We start from the raw sequence: 19,958 nt of genomic DNA, 5'->3' as shown, positions 1-19,958 counted from the left end.
ATCCACCAGAAACAACACTGTCCTCCATAGACGCAGAAACTAACATGAATTTACCTGACAACCTTGGGTACATTCAGTGGAGGGGAATCAGCATGTGTCTTCTGACAGGTTTCAGTGTCTGCTCTGTCATTGGCTGACGGCTTTCCATCCTCCATTCCTAGAACACCTTCCTCTCCTTGGCCGCTAAAGTTGAGATTATTACATTGACAAGAATTTAAGTATCTCTATTGGGAAGGATACAAATGTTCTCCATATCCATAGCCTACATTACAGAGGACTGGCAGGTGATTAGTCATGTGATACAGTTTACCTGGCATCTCCATTCAGCAGAGGGTTGTCAGCGCCTGTCTCTTCATTGTCCATGGGCTGCCTGTTTCTCTCCTGGCTCACCTCCTTGGTCACTAAAAGTGAGATTATGATGAGCATGACTGAAAGGAAAAGCAAGGCAAACTGATCCAGGACAGAGTAGACTATAGAGATGTAGTAGAGGTATTCTAACTAACCCGAGAACAACTACAGCTTCAACAGTCTCACCGTCATCAGGCTTTCTGATGTCTCTGTGATAAAACATGTACCAAAGGTTCAGTCAGATACCCACAGGTACAACTGGAATCATCTAAGGTACATTACACCACAGTTAAAAATACACCAGTTGTCCTTCTGGCTTGAATATGTTATGTCTTGCCTGGGCAGGGCTCTAAAGGCAGGGTCTTTGCTGAAAGTTGTTGCTTGCCATTAGACATTGCCGGTATTTAGAAATGCCATGCAGATCTATTGAGTAATTATTCCTTTGCCTTCTATAGCAGGGCTTTCCAACCCTGTTCCTGGAGAGCTACCCTCCTGTGGGTTCTCTCTCCAACCCTGTTCCTGGAGAGCTACCCTCCTGGAGGTTCTCTCTCCAACACAGTTCCTGGAGAGCTACCCTCCTGTAGGTTCTCTCTCCAACCCTGTTCCTGGAGAGCTACACTCCTGGAGGTTCTCTCTCCAACCCTGTTCCTGGAGAGCTACACTCCTGGAGGTTCTCTCTCCAACCTTGTTCCTGGAGAGCTACCCTCCTGGAGGTTCTCTCTCCAACCCTGTTCCTGGAGAGCTACCCTCCTGGAGGTTCTCTCTCCAACCCTGTTCCTGGAGAGCTACCCCTGGAGAGTAGGTTCTCTCTCCAACCCTGTTCCTGGAGAGCTACACTCCTGGAGGTTCTCTCTCCAACCCTGTTCCTGGAGAGCTACACTCCTGGAGGTTCTCTCTCCAACCCTGTTCCTGGAGAGCTACCCTCCTGGAGGTTCTCTCTCCAACCCTGTTCCTGGAGAGCTACCCTCCTGTAGGTTCTCTCTCCAACCCTGTTCCTGGAGAGCTACCCTCCTGGAGGTTCTCTCTCCAACCCTGTTCCTGGAGAGCTACCCTCCTGGAGGTTCTCTCTCCAACCCTGTTCCTGGAGAGCTACCCTCCTGGAGGTTCTCTCTCCAACCCTGTTCCTGGAGAGCTACCCTCCTGGAGGTTCTCTCTCCAACCCTGTTCCTGGAGAGCTACCCTCCTGTGGGTTCTCTCTCCAACCCCAGTTGTAACTGATGCAGCTTCCAGGGATGGGGGCCACAAAAATCTGAATTCATTATGAGGGACCACAGTGGCTCGTGGGTCTGTGTACCCACATTCATACTCACACATGCAGTCAGAGCTGGCCCTAAGCAACATTTTGCTATGGGGATTAGAGAACATTTTGCAGAGGAAAAGGAAAATAACCTCACACTCAACGTCAACAAAACAAAGGAGATGATCGTGGACTTCAGGAAACAGCAGAGGGAGCACCCCCCTATCCACATCGACGGGACAGTAGTGGAGAGGGTAGAAATGTTCAAGTTCCTCGGCGTACACATCACAGACAAACTGAATTGGTCCACCCACACAGACAGCGTGGTGAAGAAGGCGCAGCAGCGCCTCTTCAACCTCAGGAGGCTGAAGAAATTTGGCTTGTCACCAAAAGCACTCACAAACTTCTACAGATGCACAATCGAGAGCATCCTGTCGGGCTGTATCACCGCCTGGTACGGCAACTGCTCCTCCCACAACTGTAAGGCTCTCCAGAGGGTAGTGAGGTCTGCACAATGCATCACCGGGGGCCAGCTACCTGCCCTCAATGACAACTACACCACCCGATGTCACAGGAAGGCCATAAAGATCATCAAGGACAACAACCACCCGAGCCACTGCTTGTTCACCCCGCTATCCTCCAGAAGGCGAGGTCAGTACAGGTGCATCAAAGCAGGGACCGGGAGACTGAAAAACAGCTTCTATCTCAAGGCCATCAGACTGTTAAACAGCCACCACTAACATTGAGTGGTTGCTGCCAACATACTGACTCAACTCCAGCCACTTTAAAATAAAAGGAAAAATTTATGTAAAAAATGTGTCACTAGCCACTTTAAACAATGCCACTTAATATAATGATTACAGACCCTACATTACACATCTCATATGTATATACTGTACTCTATACCACCTACTGCATCTTGCCATCTTTATGTAATACATGTATCACTAACCACTTTAAACAATGCCACTTATTATATTGTTTACAGACCCTACATTACTCATCTCATATGTATATACTGTACTCGATACCATCTACTGCATCTTGCCTATGCCGTTCTGTACCATCACTCATTCATATATTTATATGTACATATTCTTTATCCCTTTACACTTGTGTTTATAAGGTAGCTGTTGTGAAATTGTTAGGTTAGATTACTCGTTGGTTATTACTGCATAGTCGGAACTAGAAGCACAAGCATTTGGCTACACTCGCATTAACATCTGCTAACCATGTGGATGTGACAAATAAAATTTGATTTGATATTTAAAGCAAGTTTGCTGCAATTCTACTCATTTTGCCATAGGCTGGAGAGAAATGTATGCATGTCAATATGATATCTAAGTGACAGTGACTTACAAAATCAATGCCTCCCCCCCATCAGAAATTTGACGATGTTTACTACAATTTTTCGTAGCTGGTCAGATTTATTTACCAATCAAAAAAATTGAGTGATTGAGTGATTGAGTGATTGAGTGATTGAGTGATTGAGTGATTTTCAATGACTGACGTAAGAAAAGGAAAACTCCTGATGAACAACCAAATTTTGAAATTGTACCTTGTGTATTCTACTATTCTAGCTGTCAACAGTAAAATGGGGGTCCGCGGGCCTCCAGTTGCCCATCCCTGAGCTAATTATTAGAATCAGGTGTGCTAGATAAGGGTTGGAGGGAAATCCTACAGGATCAGGTTTGGAGAGCCCTGTTCTATAGAGACAGAAACTAATATGACCCATAGCAACAGCTGTACATAAACCTAAACTGCAGTGATAAATAGCCATACTCACAGTCAAATCACTTATGGCAGTGTGGTCAAATTGACACAGTCCAGGAGGGTGATGCAGGAGTAGCTGACATCAATCACATTGTGTGTATGTGTAGTGTTTTTGTGTTGACAAAGTTCAGCAAGCCACGTAGACGTCTGTGGAAGAAAACCTACAAAAGTAAAGTGAGACATCTAACACACAAAAACAATATTCTACATGTCTGAATACATTTGTCATTAAACTGTATCTACCGTCTGTATTTTTTATCTATTTAACATTGCAAGTCAGTTAAGAACAAATCATTTTTGACAATGACAGCCTACCAGGGAGCAGTGGGTTAACTGCCTTGTTCAGGGGCAGAACAACAGATTTTCACCTTGTCAGTTTGGGGATTTAATCCAGCAACCTTTAGGTTACTGGCCCAACACTCTAACCACTACGCTTCCTGCCTCCCCTGAAGTGTGAAAGACAGTCACATTTCTGATTCTACAGTAGTCTGATAGTGAAGCCTGTGAGTCATATTGAATCCCCAGTTTGAAAGTTGTACATCATATGTAGTTGTAGTCACGAGAGTCTTGTGAGATACAATAAACAGATATCTTACCTTATTGGAAACCACTGATTGCCACTGCTCACATATAGGCTTCTCCTTCTCATTTACACAGTATTTGTACACATTTCCAGTTCGGAGGCTTGTACAACTTACATTCTTGGTTTCTTCTCCCCTCCAACAGCCTGCAGATATATATTTTGCAATCTCTCTTTCCTGAGAATTGTAACTTTTTCAAGAGAATGGCAAATAGCTGAGAGATAAGCAAACACTCAAGACATCGAAAAAACGAATCCAACTACACTACTGTAAATATGTGTCAGGAAGCTTCACCCAGAAAAAATACAAGGTCAAAACACAATCTTCTTACCTTGAATTAACAATATTGTCAATAATAAACTAAACAGATAAGAAATAAACATGGTGGCCTCTAATTACAAACTACTGTGTGCTGCGTGTTGAGTTCCAGTCTGTCGGTGCAAAGCGAACCAAGGCGGGAAGGACACTCTTTCTCTTGTTGAGTTCCAGTCTGTCGGTGCAAAGCGAACCAAGGCGGGAAGGACACTCTTTCTCTTGTTGAGTTCCAGTCTGTCGGTGCAAAGCGAACCAAGGCGGGAAGGACACTCTTTCTCTTGTTGAGTTCCAGTCTGTCGGTGCAAAGCGAACCAAGGCGGGAAGGACACTCTTTCTCTTGTTGAGTTCCAGTCTGTCGGTGCGGTGCAAAGCGAACCAAGGCGGGAAGGACACTCTTTCTCTTGTTGAGTTCCAGTCTGTCGGTGCAAAGCGAACCAAGGCGGGAAGGACACTCTTTCTCTTGTTGAGTTCCAGTCTGTTCCGGGAAGGACACTCTTTCTCTTGTTGAGTTCCAGTCTGTCGGTGCAAAGCGAACCAAGGCGGGAAGGACACTCTTTCTCTTGTTGAGTTCCAGTCTGTCGGTGCAAAGCGAACCAAGGCGGGAAGGACACTCTTTCTCTTGTTGAGTTCCAGTCTGTCGGTGCAAAGCGAACCAAGCCAGGAAGGACACTCTTTCTCTTGTTGAGCGGAAGTTACATCATAAGGAGGAGCAACAACAAACACATCTGGTTTTTGGATAAATATTTTCACGTTTTGTGACAATTAAACTAGATTTTTTTGTAATACAACTTAAGGCATTGATATTGAAACGTTATAATATTTTCAATAAATGTTCCTTTCCCCCATATAAAGCCTCCAGTAGGATGACAACTTGAGCTGATTCCTACTGGTGGGGCAGTCGGATAATAGTGCTTTATTGCACTGTAGGTGGTGCACTGCGATGTGTCTGAAGTGCAGAATTCATTACTATGCCCACATCACCTGTCTAGAAGGTCACAAGGTCAGTAAAAACTCAGGGTCCTGCACACAACACTTCTGACCACTAGACGGGGCTGTTGTTGTACTGTAGGAATGAAGCACATGGTTTTGTTGAACTGTTGGGAAAAGGGGGGTAACTAGTCAGTTGTACTACTGATGCCTTCAACTGAAATGTGTATTCCACATTTAACCCAACCACTCTCTGAATCAGAGAGGTGCGGATGGGGGGGGGCTGCCTTAATCGACATCCACGTCTTCCGCACCCGGAGAACAGTGGGTTAACTGCCTTGCTCAGGGGCAGAACGACAGATTTTTACCTTGTCAGCTCGGGGATTTGATCCAGCAACCTTTCGGTTACTGGCCCAACGCTCCACTAGGTTACCTGCTGCCCCATTAACTCATGGTAGATAACTATACCTCATGTTAGATATCTTTACCTCATGGTAGATAACTATACCTCATGGTAGATAACTATACCTCATGGTAGATAACTATACCTCATGGTAGATAACTATACCTCATGGTAGATAACTTTACCTCATGGTAGATAACTATACCTCATGGTAGATAAACCTCATGGTAGATTACTATACCTCATGGTAGATAACTATACCTCATGGTAGATAACTTTACCTCATGGTAGATTAACTATACCTCATGGTAGATAACTATACCTCATGGTAGATAACTTTACCTCATGGTAGATAACTATACCTCATGGTAGATAACTATACCTCATGGTAGATAACTATACCTCATGGTAGATAACTATACCTCATGGTAGATAACTATACCTCATGGTAGATAACTTTACCTCATGGTAGATAACTATACCTCATGGTAGATAACTATACCTCATGGTAGATAACTATACCTCATGGTAGATAACTTTACCTCATGGTAGATAACTATACCTCATGGTAGATAACTTTACCTCATGGTAGATAACTATATCTCATGGTAGATAACTTTACCTCATGGTAGATTACTATACCTCATGGTAGATAACTATACCTCATGGTAGATAACTTTACCTCATGGTAGATTACTATACCTCATGGTAGATAACTATACCTCATGGTAGATAACTTTACCTCATGGTAGATTGCTATACCTCATGGTAGATAACTATACCTCATGGTAGATAACTATACCTCATGGTAGATAACTATACCTCATGGTAGATAACTATACCTCATGGTAGATAACTATACCTCATGGTAGATAACTATACCTCATGGTAGATAACTATACCTCATGGTAGATAACTTTACCTCATGGTAGATAACTATACCTCATGGTAGATAACTTTACCTCATGGTAGATAACTATACCTCATGGTAGATAACTTTACCTCATGGTAGATTACTATACCTCATGGTAGATAACTATACCTCATGGTAGATAACTTTACCTCATGGTAGATTACTATACCTCATGGTAGATAACTATACCTCATGGTAGATAACTATACCTCATGGTAGATAACTATACCTCATGGTAGATAACTTTACCTCATGGTAGATTACTATACCTCATGGTAGATAACTATACCTCATGGCAGATAACTATACCTCATGGTAGATAACTATACCTCATGGTAGATAACTATACCTCATGGTAGATAACTGTTTGAATGATTCCGCGGGTAAAGTGATCACTAGTAGTTAGTTTTTAACATGTTTATAAAGATGATGCACACTCTAGGTTGACTGTGACATCTGACCCTCAGTGAGTGGAGGGTGTGAAGAGAATATCATTATTACAATCACGTGGTACATTTCAGAGTGGGATGAAATAGGAAAACATCAGGAACTCATCATCCATACCATACTGTACCATACATACCGCGCCACACCATCATCCATACCATACTGTACCATACATACCGCGCCACACCATCATCCATACCATACTGTACCATACATACCGCGCCACACCATCATCCATACCATACTGTACCATACATACCGCGCCACACCATCATCCATACCATACTGTACCATACATACCGCGCCACACCATCATCCATACCATACTGTACCATACATACCGGGCCACACCATCATCCATACCATACTGTACCATACATACCGCGCCACACCATCATCGGCCCCTGTATGTTACTGGTGAACACATCATCCATACCATACTGTACCATACATACCGCGCCACACCATCATCGGCCCCTGTATGTTACTGGTGAACTCATCATCCATACCATACTGTACCATACATACCGCGCCACACCATCATCGGCCCCTGTATGTTACTGGTGAACTCATCATCCATACCATACTGTACCATACATACCGCGCCACACCATCATCGGCCCCTGTATGTTACTGGTGAACACATCATCCATACCATACTGTACCATACATACCGCGCCACACCATCATCGGCCCCTGTATGTTACTGGTGAACTCATCATCCATACCATACTGTACCATACACGCGCGGCCATGTTACTGGTGAACACATCATCCATACCATACTGTACCCCCTGTCATGTTACTGGTGAACACATCATCCATACCATACTGTACCATACATACCGCGCCACACCATCATCGGCCCCTGTATGTTACTGGTGAACTCATCATCCATACCATACTGTACCATACATACCGCACCACACCATCGCGGCCCCTGTATGTTACTGGTGAACACATCAGACATCCCACAAAGACAGACATACAGTCTGTGTACATGATCACATGAGCAGCTACTGTAGAAACCAGGAGCATTAGCGTAGCACGTGTGTGTGTGTGCCTGCATGTGTGTGTGTGTGTGCCTGCATGTGTGTGTGTGTGTGTGTGTGTGTGTGTGTGTGTGTGTGTGTGTCTGCATAAACTTGAAAAACTGAAAACGAGTGACACAAGACTAAATAAATCAGTTTGATCTTTCCCTCTCCACCAGTGTCTCATTTGAAGAAAACACAACCACAAGCTAGAAAGGAATGTTTTAATGATAAAAGGAAAGCAACTCATCATAATATTAATAAGCGTTGTACCAGTCACTGAAAAGTCACTGGTTTGAATCCCCGAGCCGACTTGATCTGTGGATGTACCTTTGAACAAGGCACTAAACTTGAATTGCTCCTGTAAGACACTCTGCATAAGAGCATCTGCTAAATTACTCAAATGTTCATGTATTAAATAAAACAGGTTGTGCCCATACACAAAACTCTGCAGAACAGCCTTCCTAAAAGGTAGACAATGATGTGGAGGTTTGTTCATACAAATAATACATGAGAGTGTGAGGGACAATTGTATCCATCAGACCTGAGTGGTTCACTAAACAATAGTCTTAACTCACTCACTTGTATGGCAATGTATGAGCAGATCATATCAATCCAACAGTCAAAATACATAGTACTATACACAGTGTACAAACATTAGGAACACCTTCCTACTATTGAGTTACACCCGCGTTTGCCCTCAGAACAGCCTGAATTGGTCAAGGGATGGACACTACAAGGTGTCGAAAGCTTTCCACAGGGATGCTGCCCATGTCGACTCCAAAGCTTTCCAGAGTTGTGTCAAGTTGGCTGGATGTCCTTTGGGTGGTGGACCATTCTTGATACACACGGGAAACTGTTGAGAGTGAAAAGTCCAGCAGCGTTGCAGTTCTTGACACACTCAAACCAGTGAGCCTGGCACCTACTACCCGTTCAAAGGCAGTTAAATCTTTTGTCATGCCCATTCACCCTCTGAATGGCACCCACACACAATCCATGTCTCAAGGCTTAGAAAAAAACCATATTTAACCTGTCTCCTTCCCCCTACACTGATTGAAGAGGATTTAACAAGTGACATCAATTAGAGATCATAGCTTTCGCCTGGATTCACCTGGTCAATCTGTCATGTTCTTAATGCTTTGTACACTGAGTGTAAATTGGTCATGAAAAAGTCATAAATACAAGTAAATACATGTGTAAGGTAACTAACCATAAAAGCATCAGGTGAAAACCATTCATAACAGTATGGGACCAACCCACATACATGACATGAAATACATGTGTAAGGTAACTAACCATAAAAGCATCAGGTGAAAACCATTCATAACAGTATGGGACCAACCCACATACATGACATGAAATACATGTGTAAGGTAACTAACCATAAAAGCATCAGGTGAAAACCATTCATAACAGTATGGGACCAACCCACATACATGACATGAAATACATGTGTAAGGTAACTAACCATAAAAGCATCAGGTGAAAACCATTCATAACAGTATGGGACCAACCCACATACATGACATGAAATACATGTGTAAGGTAACTAACCATAAAAGCATCAGGTGAAAACCATTCATAACAGTATGGGACCAACCCACATACATGACATGAAATACATGTGTAAGGTAACTAACCATAAAAGCATCAGGTGAAAACCATTCATAACAGTATGGGACCAACCCACATACATGACATGAAATACATGTGTAAGGTAACTAACCATAAAAGCATCAGGTGAAAACCATTCATAACAGTATGGGACCAACCCACATACATGACATGAAATACATGTGTAAGGTAACTAACCATAAAAGCATCAGGTGAAAACCATTCATAACAGTATGGGACCAACCCACATACATGACATGAAATACATGTGTAAGGTAACTAACCATAAAAGCATCAGGTGAAAACCATTCATAACAGTATGGGACCAACCCACATACATGACATGAAATACATGTGTAAGGTAACTAACCATAAAAGCATCAGGTGAAAACCATTCATAACAGTATGGGACCAACCCACATACATGACATGAAATACATGTGTAAGGTAACTAACCATAAAAGCATCAGGTGAAAACCATTCATAACAGTATGGGACCAACCCACATACATGACATGAAATACATGTGTAAGGTAACTAACCATAAAAGCATCAGGTGAAAACCATTCATAACAGTATGGGACCAACCCACATACATGACATGAAATACATGTGTAAGGTAACTAACCATAAAAGCATCAGGTGAAAACCATTCATAACAGTATGGGACCAACCCACATACATGACATGAAATACATGTGTAAGGTAACTAACCATAAAAGCATCAGGTGAAAACCATTCATAACAGTATGGGACCAACCCACATACATGACATGAAATACATGTGTAAGGTAACTAACCATAAAAGCATCAGGTGAAAACCATTCATAACAGTATGGGACCAACCCACATACATGACATGAAATACATGTGTAAGGTAACTAACCATAAAAGCATCAGGTGAAAACCATTCATAACAGTATGGGACCAACCCACATACATGACATGAAATACATGTGTAAGGTAACTAACCATAAAAGCATCAGGTGAAAACCATTCATAACAGTATGGGACCAACCCACATACATGACATGAAATACATGTGTAAGGTAACTAACCATAAAAGCATCAGGTGAAAACCATTCATAACAGTATGGGACCAACCCACATACATGACATGAAATACATGTGTAAGGTAACTAACCATAAAAGCATCAGGTGAAAACCATTCATAACAGTATGGGACCAACCCACATACATGACATGAAATACATGTGTAAGGTAACTAACCATAAAAGCATCAGGTGAAAACCATTCATAACAGTATGGGACCAACCCACATACATGACATGAAATACATGTGTAAGGTAACTAACCATAAAAGCATCAGGTGAAAACCATTCATAACAGTATGGGACCAACCCACATACATGACATGAAATACATGTGTAAGGTAACTAACCATAAAAGCATCAGGTGAAAACCATTCATAACAGTATGGGACCAACCCACATACATGACATGAAATACATGTGTAAGGTAACTAACCATAAAAGCATCAGGTGAAAACCATTCATAACAGTATGGGACCAACCCACATACATGACATGAAATACATGTGTAAGGTAACTAACCATAAAAGCATCAGGTGAAAACCATTCATAACAGTATGGGACCAACCCACATACATGACATGAAATACATGACAAATACGTCAAATTAACATAATGAAAAGATGAAGAAAATGAACCTTTTCTGACACTAAAGGTTATAAGGTGTCAATGTATATGGGTTATGTCATTCGCCTAAGTCATTTGACCTGACAGACACTCTGACCGAAATAAATATTCTAATGAAACGGTGAACATAAATGTCAACATAGCTACACAATTCCTGTCTAAAGTTGTGGTATTGTTCACAATGTCACTAGTAGGTGGGGATGTGGGGTACAGTTCCTTCTGCTGGACCTGTGGGTAACACTTCCTATGAATACCCTCTTCATAATGTGGGATAAGTGTATTTATAACACCTTATAATCTATGAATATATACATCATATTGCATGACATAGGCAATAATGGCTAATACATGTCTATATTCCTTCAGGATTTTAAGCAGGCAGCATAATGCCTTATGATTATGAAGCTAAGTGGTATGACCTCATGAAAGACTCTTTGGAAAAATGTGTCAGAGGGCTATACTGTAACGACTTCACGTAGGAGTTCCGCACTCCTGTTAAAGGGATAGTTCACCCTAATTACAAAATATCAGTTGCTTTCTTTAACCCGTAAGCAGTCTATGGACAAGCTCAGACAGTAATCCATGCTTTGGTTTCGGATGGGTGGACTTATAACGCGAACATCTAACAACCCAAAGGTTGCGTGTTCGAATATCATCATGGGATATTTTAGCATTTTCGCTAATTAGCTTAATGAGCACATAATGTATAAAATAACAATCCTAATGTGGCATCTGGCATAGTAATACTTTTCTTCATAAGGCATTACACATCTTGGTGATAATGCTTTATGCAGTTATGGATGTTCATGAGCAGTTATTAGCACCTATGTTGTGCAACCTGATGCATTATGCATAGAAGGTGTTATTAATGCTCCTATAATGCATTATAAAGAGAACATCCATATGAAGTGTTTCCTGTTTGAACTGACCAATCATGATTTCCTATGAATACAGTGATTTAAATAAGTCTGATGTAATATCATCTAGAGTCTAAAATGGAACATCAACGTTCTTTACTGAAAGTAGGATTACATGTGTGTGTTAAATGGGACAAATTATGCAAGTTATTTTAACTGACATGCTAACTCTCAATTCAGAAAAAAAAAATTGCTTTGGTAAAATAGAGCTTCTTAGACTGGGCCCTGTGATAATGAGGCCTACTCTAAATAACGTCTAGTCACTGTTTAGCTATTTGACATTTCCACAAGACATTGAGACCTCATGACCTTGGATATGTCTATACTAGAGATGTTAACGTTTTAAACATCTTTTCAGGTGTATGTTATATATATATAATTGCTTGTATGTATAGTATACAATACTAGTGTATGATCTTATCATACTTTCATAGAATTTGATATATAATGTTGTATAGCTAAAATGTGACTTGTTTTATCATAATCAGTCATATGCCGCACACTCATTTTCAGATAATAGTAATTAAACATGTAGGTAACTTATCTAAATTATTATTATCTAAAAGTCTTGGTCCGTTTTGGAATTTCAACTGGTATCACTAGAACACATTTCCTAAATTATCCAGGTTACAGCTGTCGCATAGAGAATTAACTTAATAAACTGTTTAGATTATAGAAAATCAGTAAAAGACACTTTTCAGAATGTGCCTTGGGGTTGACATGACTGATTATGATGAAGCAAGTCACAAATGTGTATCTTATAATATGTATATTATATACAGTATTACTGTGTCTTACAATATCTTATTAGGTTCTCTTATGTTATACAAACGTCCACCGTTTGTTACAGTTCTCCTCTTGACTCCATGTCATTAGGTCCTTGGTTCTTGGGAAAAACACAAGAGTTACAAATATGTTGGAGCAAAAAGAAAACGAGCCTCGTCATTTTAGATACCAAGACAAACAGTTCACCAGTTGTCAGAGGACATTAACAGTACTTACTATTAACTCAGGAGGTTTGGTGACTTGGTCCTTGTCCAAGGCCTGTTTGTCCAATAGAGCAGTGGTCTCCTCTGCAGCTCTGTTAGACATGGGAGGATCTCCATTCATCTGAGGAGGTCCTGAACTCTGTGCACCAGGAGTCACTTCCTTAGTCTCATCGTCAACCCTGTTGGAGAAAGAAGACATCAACATTCACATTCATTGTCCACCTTAATACTGTTCCCTAAAGAGACAGAGGCTGACATGAACCATGGTAAAATGGGGTGAGTGGCATTATACCCAATGAGTTGTGGATGTATCAATATGTAGTGAAGTTTACCTGACATCATGGTGTCCATTCACTAGAGGGGGTTCAGCATGTGTCTTCTGACAGGATTCAGGGTCTGTTCCCCCACTGTCTGCTGACTTCCTGTCCTGCCCTTCTAGCACGCCTTCCTCTCCTGGGCTTCTAAGGGTGATTATTACATGGATAAGAATTAAGGATCTGTTGGAGAGGGGTACACATGGTCTACGTGTTCATGGCCTAAATGAAAGAGGAGTGACTCACCTGCAGAGGAGGGGTGAAGTCTCACCAGCACCCTGACCTGGAGCCCCATTGGTCAGGTGTGATTCCCTGTGGAGTAAGATACAGACTGGATCAGGAAACATGACCTCAACCAGTTATTTAACCTCCTCTACCATCCCATGCAACTTTACACACAGATACATACACATTCTCACCTTCTATATGGCACGTGTCCATTGCTCTGAGGTTGACCCAGAAGCTGTGTGTCATCAGTCTGGCTGTTAACCCTGTGGGAGCAATAACAGGGATATCATCAGGATTAAAACTCTTAATCCACCAGAAACAACACTGTCCTCCATAGAGGTAGAGACTAACATGAATTTATCTGACAACCTTGGGTACATTCAGTGGAGGGGAATCAGCATGTGTCTTCTGACAGGTTTCAGTGTCTGCTATATTATTGTCTGGCGGCTTTCCATCCTCCATTCCTAGAACACCTTCCTCTCTTTGGCCGCTAAAGTTGAGATTATTACATTGATAAGGATTTAAGTATCTCTATTGGGAAGGATACAAATGTTCTCCATATCCATAGCCTACATTACAGAGGACTGGCAGGTGATTACTCATGTGGTACAGTTTACCTGGCATCTCCATTCAGCAGAGGGTTGTCAGCGCCTGTCTCTTCATTGTCCATGGGCTGCCTGCTCTCCTCTCCTGGCTCACCTCCTTGGTCACTAAAAGTGAGATTATGATGAGCATGACTGAAAGGAAAAGCAAGGCAAACTGATCCAGGACAGAGTAGACTATAGAGATGTAGTAGAGGTATTCTAACTAACCTGAGAACAACCACGGCTTCAACAGTCTCACCGTCATCAGGCTTTCTGATGTCTCTGTGAAAAAACATTGTCATGACGTTGGCCTGGGGGGTAGGTTTATGACAGTCATAAATACCTCTTCCCCCCGTTTTCCTCTCTCTACCCTACTGATGTTACATTTGAAAAATCCTTTGGTTAACATAGAGATTCTGGGAACATCAGAAGGTGGGGGGAAATGAACTATATTCTGGTAATCCGAACAATTGAACATATGCGGTGGTACTTAATGAATATGATGTCAGTTCAGTTGTCATCTGAGACATTCTCATCAATGATAAAATGACAAACTCGAAAGTGGAAAGTCTACACATCAGAGTTATCGGATTCCCATGGAATTGTTGTTCAATTTAAATGTTTGAATATGAAATTATTTGTGATGGGATGAAATGTGATTTTAGCTTCTAAAATGTGAGATTTGGGTTTTCATAAGATTAGGGCTCTGCTCAATCAGTGGCCCGCCCCTGTGAAGGGACATGGGCTATAAAACTTTTCAAACACTCCCTTTTCTCCTTTCCTATATAAAGCCTTGACGACAATGTAACCTCCTGTTCCGAGGAAGTGAGGACGACGGTCCGATGTCAGAATGGTTCAGATAATAACTACAGAACGAAACCAACATCAGCGTGAGCTTTGGTTGCGAATGGTATGAACTTTGAACTCTTATTCACGACAGAAGTGATACCTCCGAGCCGTTAAGTTAGCAACAGCAGATGCAAACGAGGGTTAGGAAGGAACAGACAGAGTATTGCATCTATCACACAACGACGTTACTACAACGTATTCAATTGACCACCAGAGACATTCTGGACAAATGAACACCAGAGACATTCTGGACAAATGAACACCAGAGACATTCTGGACAAAGGACTCGGTTTGGCAACACGGCCTTCCATCTACCATCAACCTACCGAAGAACAGCTCAGAGTAAATATTTATTGCATTTTCCTTTTCCAAATGGGCGGTAATTTAGAATGCATAAGATACTGTATTCACGATAGCACAGTTTCTTCCTTTGTCCCTCAGTCTTCCCGCTCCTTCACTCAAACCTAGCCCCTTTTCTTTTGTGTAACAAGCTGTCATATCTGTTCTGCCCGCTAGGCACGTTTTCCTTCATGACGTAATTTGTAATCAAGTTATGATTTAATTCTGTGTATGTGTAATTCTGTGTGATTAGTTAGGTATTTAGTAAATAAATAATTAAACCCAATTTTGTATTGCTGATTCAACGTGTTAGCCAGGGTTCGTGCCGATAACCAAGAATTTACAACTTTCAGATGAGACTGAATTAAGATGACGATTAATACTGACTGTTATTGATGTAAAATATTACTAGGTCTTTAAGAGTTTATTCAGAAGATAACAGCTCTATAAATATTATTTCATACATTAGACCACAGTCCAAAATACACCAGTTGCCCTTCTGGCTTGAATATGTTATGTCTTGCCTGGGCAGGGCTCTAAAGGCAGGGTCTTTGCTGAATGTTGTTGCTTGCCAATAGACATTACTGGTATTTGAAATGCCATGCAGATCTACTGAGTAATTGTTCCTTCGCCTTCTATAGCAGGGTTTTCCAACTTTGTTCCTGGAGAGCTACCCTCCTGGAGGTTCTCTCTCCAATCCTAGTTGTAACTAACCTGATGCAGCTTCCAGGGATGGGCAACTTTGATGGGGGCCACAAAAATCCGAACTCATTATGAGGGGTTGCAGTGGCTAGTGGGTCTGTGTACCCACATTCATACCCACACATGCAGTCAGTGCCAGCCCTAAGCAGTCATTTCAGGCTATTCTATTCATTTTGCCATTCGTGGAGTCAAAAAACAGCAGTTTTACAGCTAATTTACTGCAATTCTACACATTTTTCCATAGGGTGGAGAGAAATGTTTGCATGTCAATATGATTTCTAAGTGAGAGTGACTTACAAAGTCAATGGGTCCCCCCCAGTCATCAATTTGACGATGATTTCTACAGGTTTAGGTAGCAGGTTAAATACATTTACCAATCTAAAAAATTGTTAGCTGACATGGGCTAATTGAGCGACTGTCAGTGACTGACATAACAAGAGAAAAATTGCTGATGAACAACCAAATTTTAAAATTGTACCTTGTGTATTCTACTATTCTATTATTCTAGCTGTCAACAGTAAAACGGGGGTCCGCAGGCCGCCTGTTTCCCGTCCCTGAGATAATTATTAGAATCAGGTGTGCTACAGTAGATTAGGGTTGGAGTGAAAACCTACAGGACAGTAGTTCTCCAGAAACAGGGATGGAGAGCACTGTTCTATATAGACAGAAACTAGTATAACCCATAGCAACAGCTGAAGACAAGAGAGACTATCATTCAGTGGTTGATTACAGATCAATAAAGTGATGTGGAAAGGTTTACCTGATATCACGTTGCTCATTCTGCATCAGAGGAATGGAGTTTGGTTCTGGAATGCCCTGAACCTCTTCCACGTCTCTGTGGCCTTGGTTGCTAAAGATGAGATTATTTAATTAATAAGAAATTAAGGATAATGTTTGATAAACAACAGTAACTTGACAAAATGTCTGGCAAGTCTATTGTTTGTAAGTGGCCTGCAAGTTCCAGGCTGTTCTCATCCTGTTTGTGACCTGCTAGGACCCCATTGGTCTGACTTTAAACCCTAGTAGTAAGACAGAGAGAACTAGTCTCATAACTAACATAAACCCTCTGCAACAATTCTAATTGACTTAAAGACAAAAATAGTTATAAAGCTGTTATAAAAACAGCTATATAGGATACTCACCACTGTTTGTCTCTCCAAGGTTTGTATATACAAAAAAACACTAAGAGCAAACCAGCAATGACCAGCACAAGAGCAACAACACCAACTGAAAAACAAAATGTAGTCATCAGATATTGACATATTCACACAAATGAAAAGGTTTTAAAACAGCCATCTAACAGTAGTTGATCTTGGTAACATAATTTTGAGATTTACTTGTCAAAATTGAATCAGGATGGTCTCCATCTATAATGATGGAATTCGAGAGAATAAAGTCATTTCCATGACATAATCAATCAAAATACTGAACAACACAGAATAATGTGTTATGTCATCTTTCCCTTCATTTCATTTCCAGGCTTCCAGAGATTGACATTGGTACTCACCTGGGATGATGGTTGAATTCAATGATGCAGTTGTCACAACCTCATTCCTCATCTCTACAAAGGCCAGAAAGAGGTTAAAAGGTATACAGTATTCAAAATGAATGAATATGATTTAGTGCTTTTCTCTATGTGCCCTTGAAAGATACTTGAAATTGATGGAAAAGAGGAATGTCAACTATCTACCTGTGACAATGTAATGGGAACATCTCTCCTTAACTGAGGGATCTTCACCATTAGACTCAGTTCCAGTCTTCTGCTAAGAGGGAATGGGGAGGGATATCGTGTCATCAGTTGCATCCTAATAATACAGGATTAAACCCATAAATAACAAGACAAATGTGTAAGTTATAATCAACCTCTAAATAATGTGAAATTACAGAGCTCACCTGTGTAGAATCAATGTAAATGATGTTCATTGTCAGATGTTGGCATTTATAGAGGGTGATTGAACTGTTGTTCATCGTTACCACCTCATTCTTATCAAATTCCATTGGCTTGTCCCCTCCACTGTTGGCAATGGCAGTCTGTGGGAAAGAAAGACAAAAAAACAAGTTGGAAAAAGTCAAATGATCAATACGGAATGTACAGTGCATTCGGAAGGTATTCAGACCCCTTCACTTTTTCCACATTTTGTTACATTACAGTCTTATTCTAAAATTGATTAAATTGTTTTTTCCCCCCTCGTCAATCTACACACAATGAAAAAGTCAAGGGGTCTGAATACTTTCCGAAAGCCCTGAATGTAGTGGTATTTTTTGAAGTAAAGTAATTCTGTGTGCGGATTGCATCCACTGCTCTCCTGCAGTAGTTACTTCCTGTATAGATGAACTAAAACACAGATGAACTTACCCCTGTATTGTTGTACACCGCAATGTCAGATACACCTGAAATGTTGTATAGATACACGTATCTACCATCACTGGTCTTCAATTTTTCACAATCAATTTCCACCGAAGTACATGCTAAGGATGTCAAGGAAGTTTTATTTAGGACAACGTTATGTGCATTATTACGAAAACCACTTACAAATTCCTTTAGACAGAAACTAAATGGAATATAGATAGAGACTAGGTTTGAGATCTCGATCCAATAAATGAGAACAATAGAAAGAGTTTGTGTAAGAAGAGGACTAGTGTAAGAAGAGGACTAGTGTAAGAAGAGGACTAGTGTAAGAAGAGGACTAGCGTAAGAAGAGGACTAGTGTAAGAAGAGGACTAGTGTAAGAAGAGGACTAGTGTAAGAAGAGGACTAGTGTAAGAAGAGGACTAGTGTAAGAAGAGGACTAGTGTAAGAAGAGGACTAGCGTAAGAAGAGGACTAGTGTAAGAAGAGGACTAGTGTAAGAAGAGGACTAGTGTAAGAAGAGGACTAGTGTAAGAAGAGGACTAGCGTAAGAAGAGGACTAGCGTAAGAAGAGGACTAGTGTAAGAAGAGGACTAGTGTAAGAAGAGGACTAGTGTAAGAAGAGGACTAGTGTAAGAAGACTAGTGTAAGAAGAGGACTAGTGTAAGAAGAGGACTAGTGTAAGAAGAGGACTAGTGTAAGAAGAGGACTAGTGTAAGAAGAGGACTAGTGTAAGAAGAGGACTAGTTTAGAGAATCAAGAGGACAGTTTATTTAGCAGAAGTATCAGTCTTCAGGGAGAAATAGAGAAACTTTGAAATTAATTCTACAATAATTTGGTATTTTACCTTGATTCTCGACAGCGTAGGTTGGATAGACTTGCAAAACAGCAACCATAAAACCCACTTCAAACAAAAACATGTTCAGTTCTGAGATGACACATCCACCTCCACGCTCAGGGAAATGGAAAGGAAAGTAAAGGCATTTCCTGGTTGTTTATATAAGCAGAGGAGGAGCTATGGTACGGTACGTACACTATGACGCACAGAATAAACATTGTGTATTTTTTGGGGCCTTTTATTCTTCAAAGTTGTAATTTATAAAGATGGGGAGCTAGATGGACACTGTTTAACAGCAAGGAACATGTTTTCTGTTCAGTTGACAATGGAAACTTAGAAAAGGTTTGAAATGACTTGGTTGGAAGTTGTGTCATATCATTCAAATGTTGATGGTTCACTTTACACATCCACAAGCAACAACATCCTAATGAACTGCTTGAACTCCAACCAGTGTGGTATTAGAACGACCTCCAACCCCTGTGTCTTATGTACTGTCTAAAACCAGAGGAAATCCTTGCCATGTAATATATGCCATTTAGCAGACGCTTTTATCCAAAGCGACTTACAGTCATGTGTGCATA

At 41.0% G+C, this 19,958-nt stretch overlaps 1 protein-coding gene across 9 annotated transcripts in view; it reads right to left on the bottom strand.

Annotated features, from left to right (window-relative positions):
• LOC124015490 overlaps positions 1-19,528 on the bottom strand; it is a 28,306-nt gene extending 8,778 nt beyond the window's left edge. For 4 of the 9 annotated variants that reach the window (XR_006835167.1, XR_006835168.1, XR_006835169.1 and 1 more), the window contains exons 1-10: positions 19,387-19,528; positions 18,547-18,659; positions 18,084-18,221; positions 17,881-17,953; positions 17,698-17,751; positions 17,333-17,417; positions 16,951-17,040; positions 14,529-14,582; positions 14,334-14,426; positions 55-183 (exon numbers count right to left, since the gene is read on the bottom strand). Coding sequence is in view for 6 of the 9 variants with exons in the window: in XM_046330715.1 (XP_046186671.1) it covers positions 55-183; positions 14,334-14,426; positions 14,529-14,582; positions 16,951-17,040; positions 17,333-17,417; positions 17,698-17,751; positions 17,881-17,953; positions 18,084-18,221; positions 18,547-18,659; positions 19,387-19,459 (902 nt within the window). In the remaining 3 variants the exon portion in view is untranslated. Of the gene's footprint in view, positions 1-54; positions 184-11,951; positions 13,354-13,506; positions 13,636-13,734; positions 13,801-13,907; positions 13,980-14,077; positions 14,207-14,333; positions 14,427-14,528; positions 14,583-16,950; positions 17,041-17,332; positions 17,418-17,697; positions 17,752-17,880; positions 17,954-18,083; positions 18,222-18,546; positions 18,660-19,386 lie in introns of those variants that run through there. The other 5 variants (XM_046330711.1, XM_046330713.1, XM_046330712.1 and 2 more) reach the window with 5 other exon arrangements.
• Positions 19,529-19,958: the final 430 nt, after the last annotated feature.

Source organism: Oncorhynchus gorbuscha, linkage group LG26, assembly GCF_021184085.1.
Source record: "Oncorhynchus gorbuscha isolate QuinsamMale2020 ecotype Even-year linkage group LG26, OgorEven_v1.0, whole genome shotgun sequence".
Classification (NCBI taxonomy): Eukaryota; Metazoa; Chordata; class Actinopteri; order Salmoniformes; family Salmonidae; genus Oncorhynchus; species Oncorhynchus gorbuscha.
This window is presented reverse-complemented; position numbering and strand designations above follow the sequence as displayed.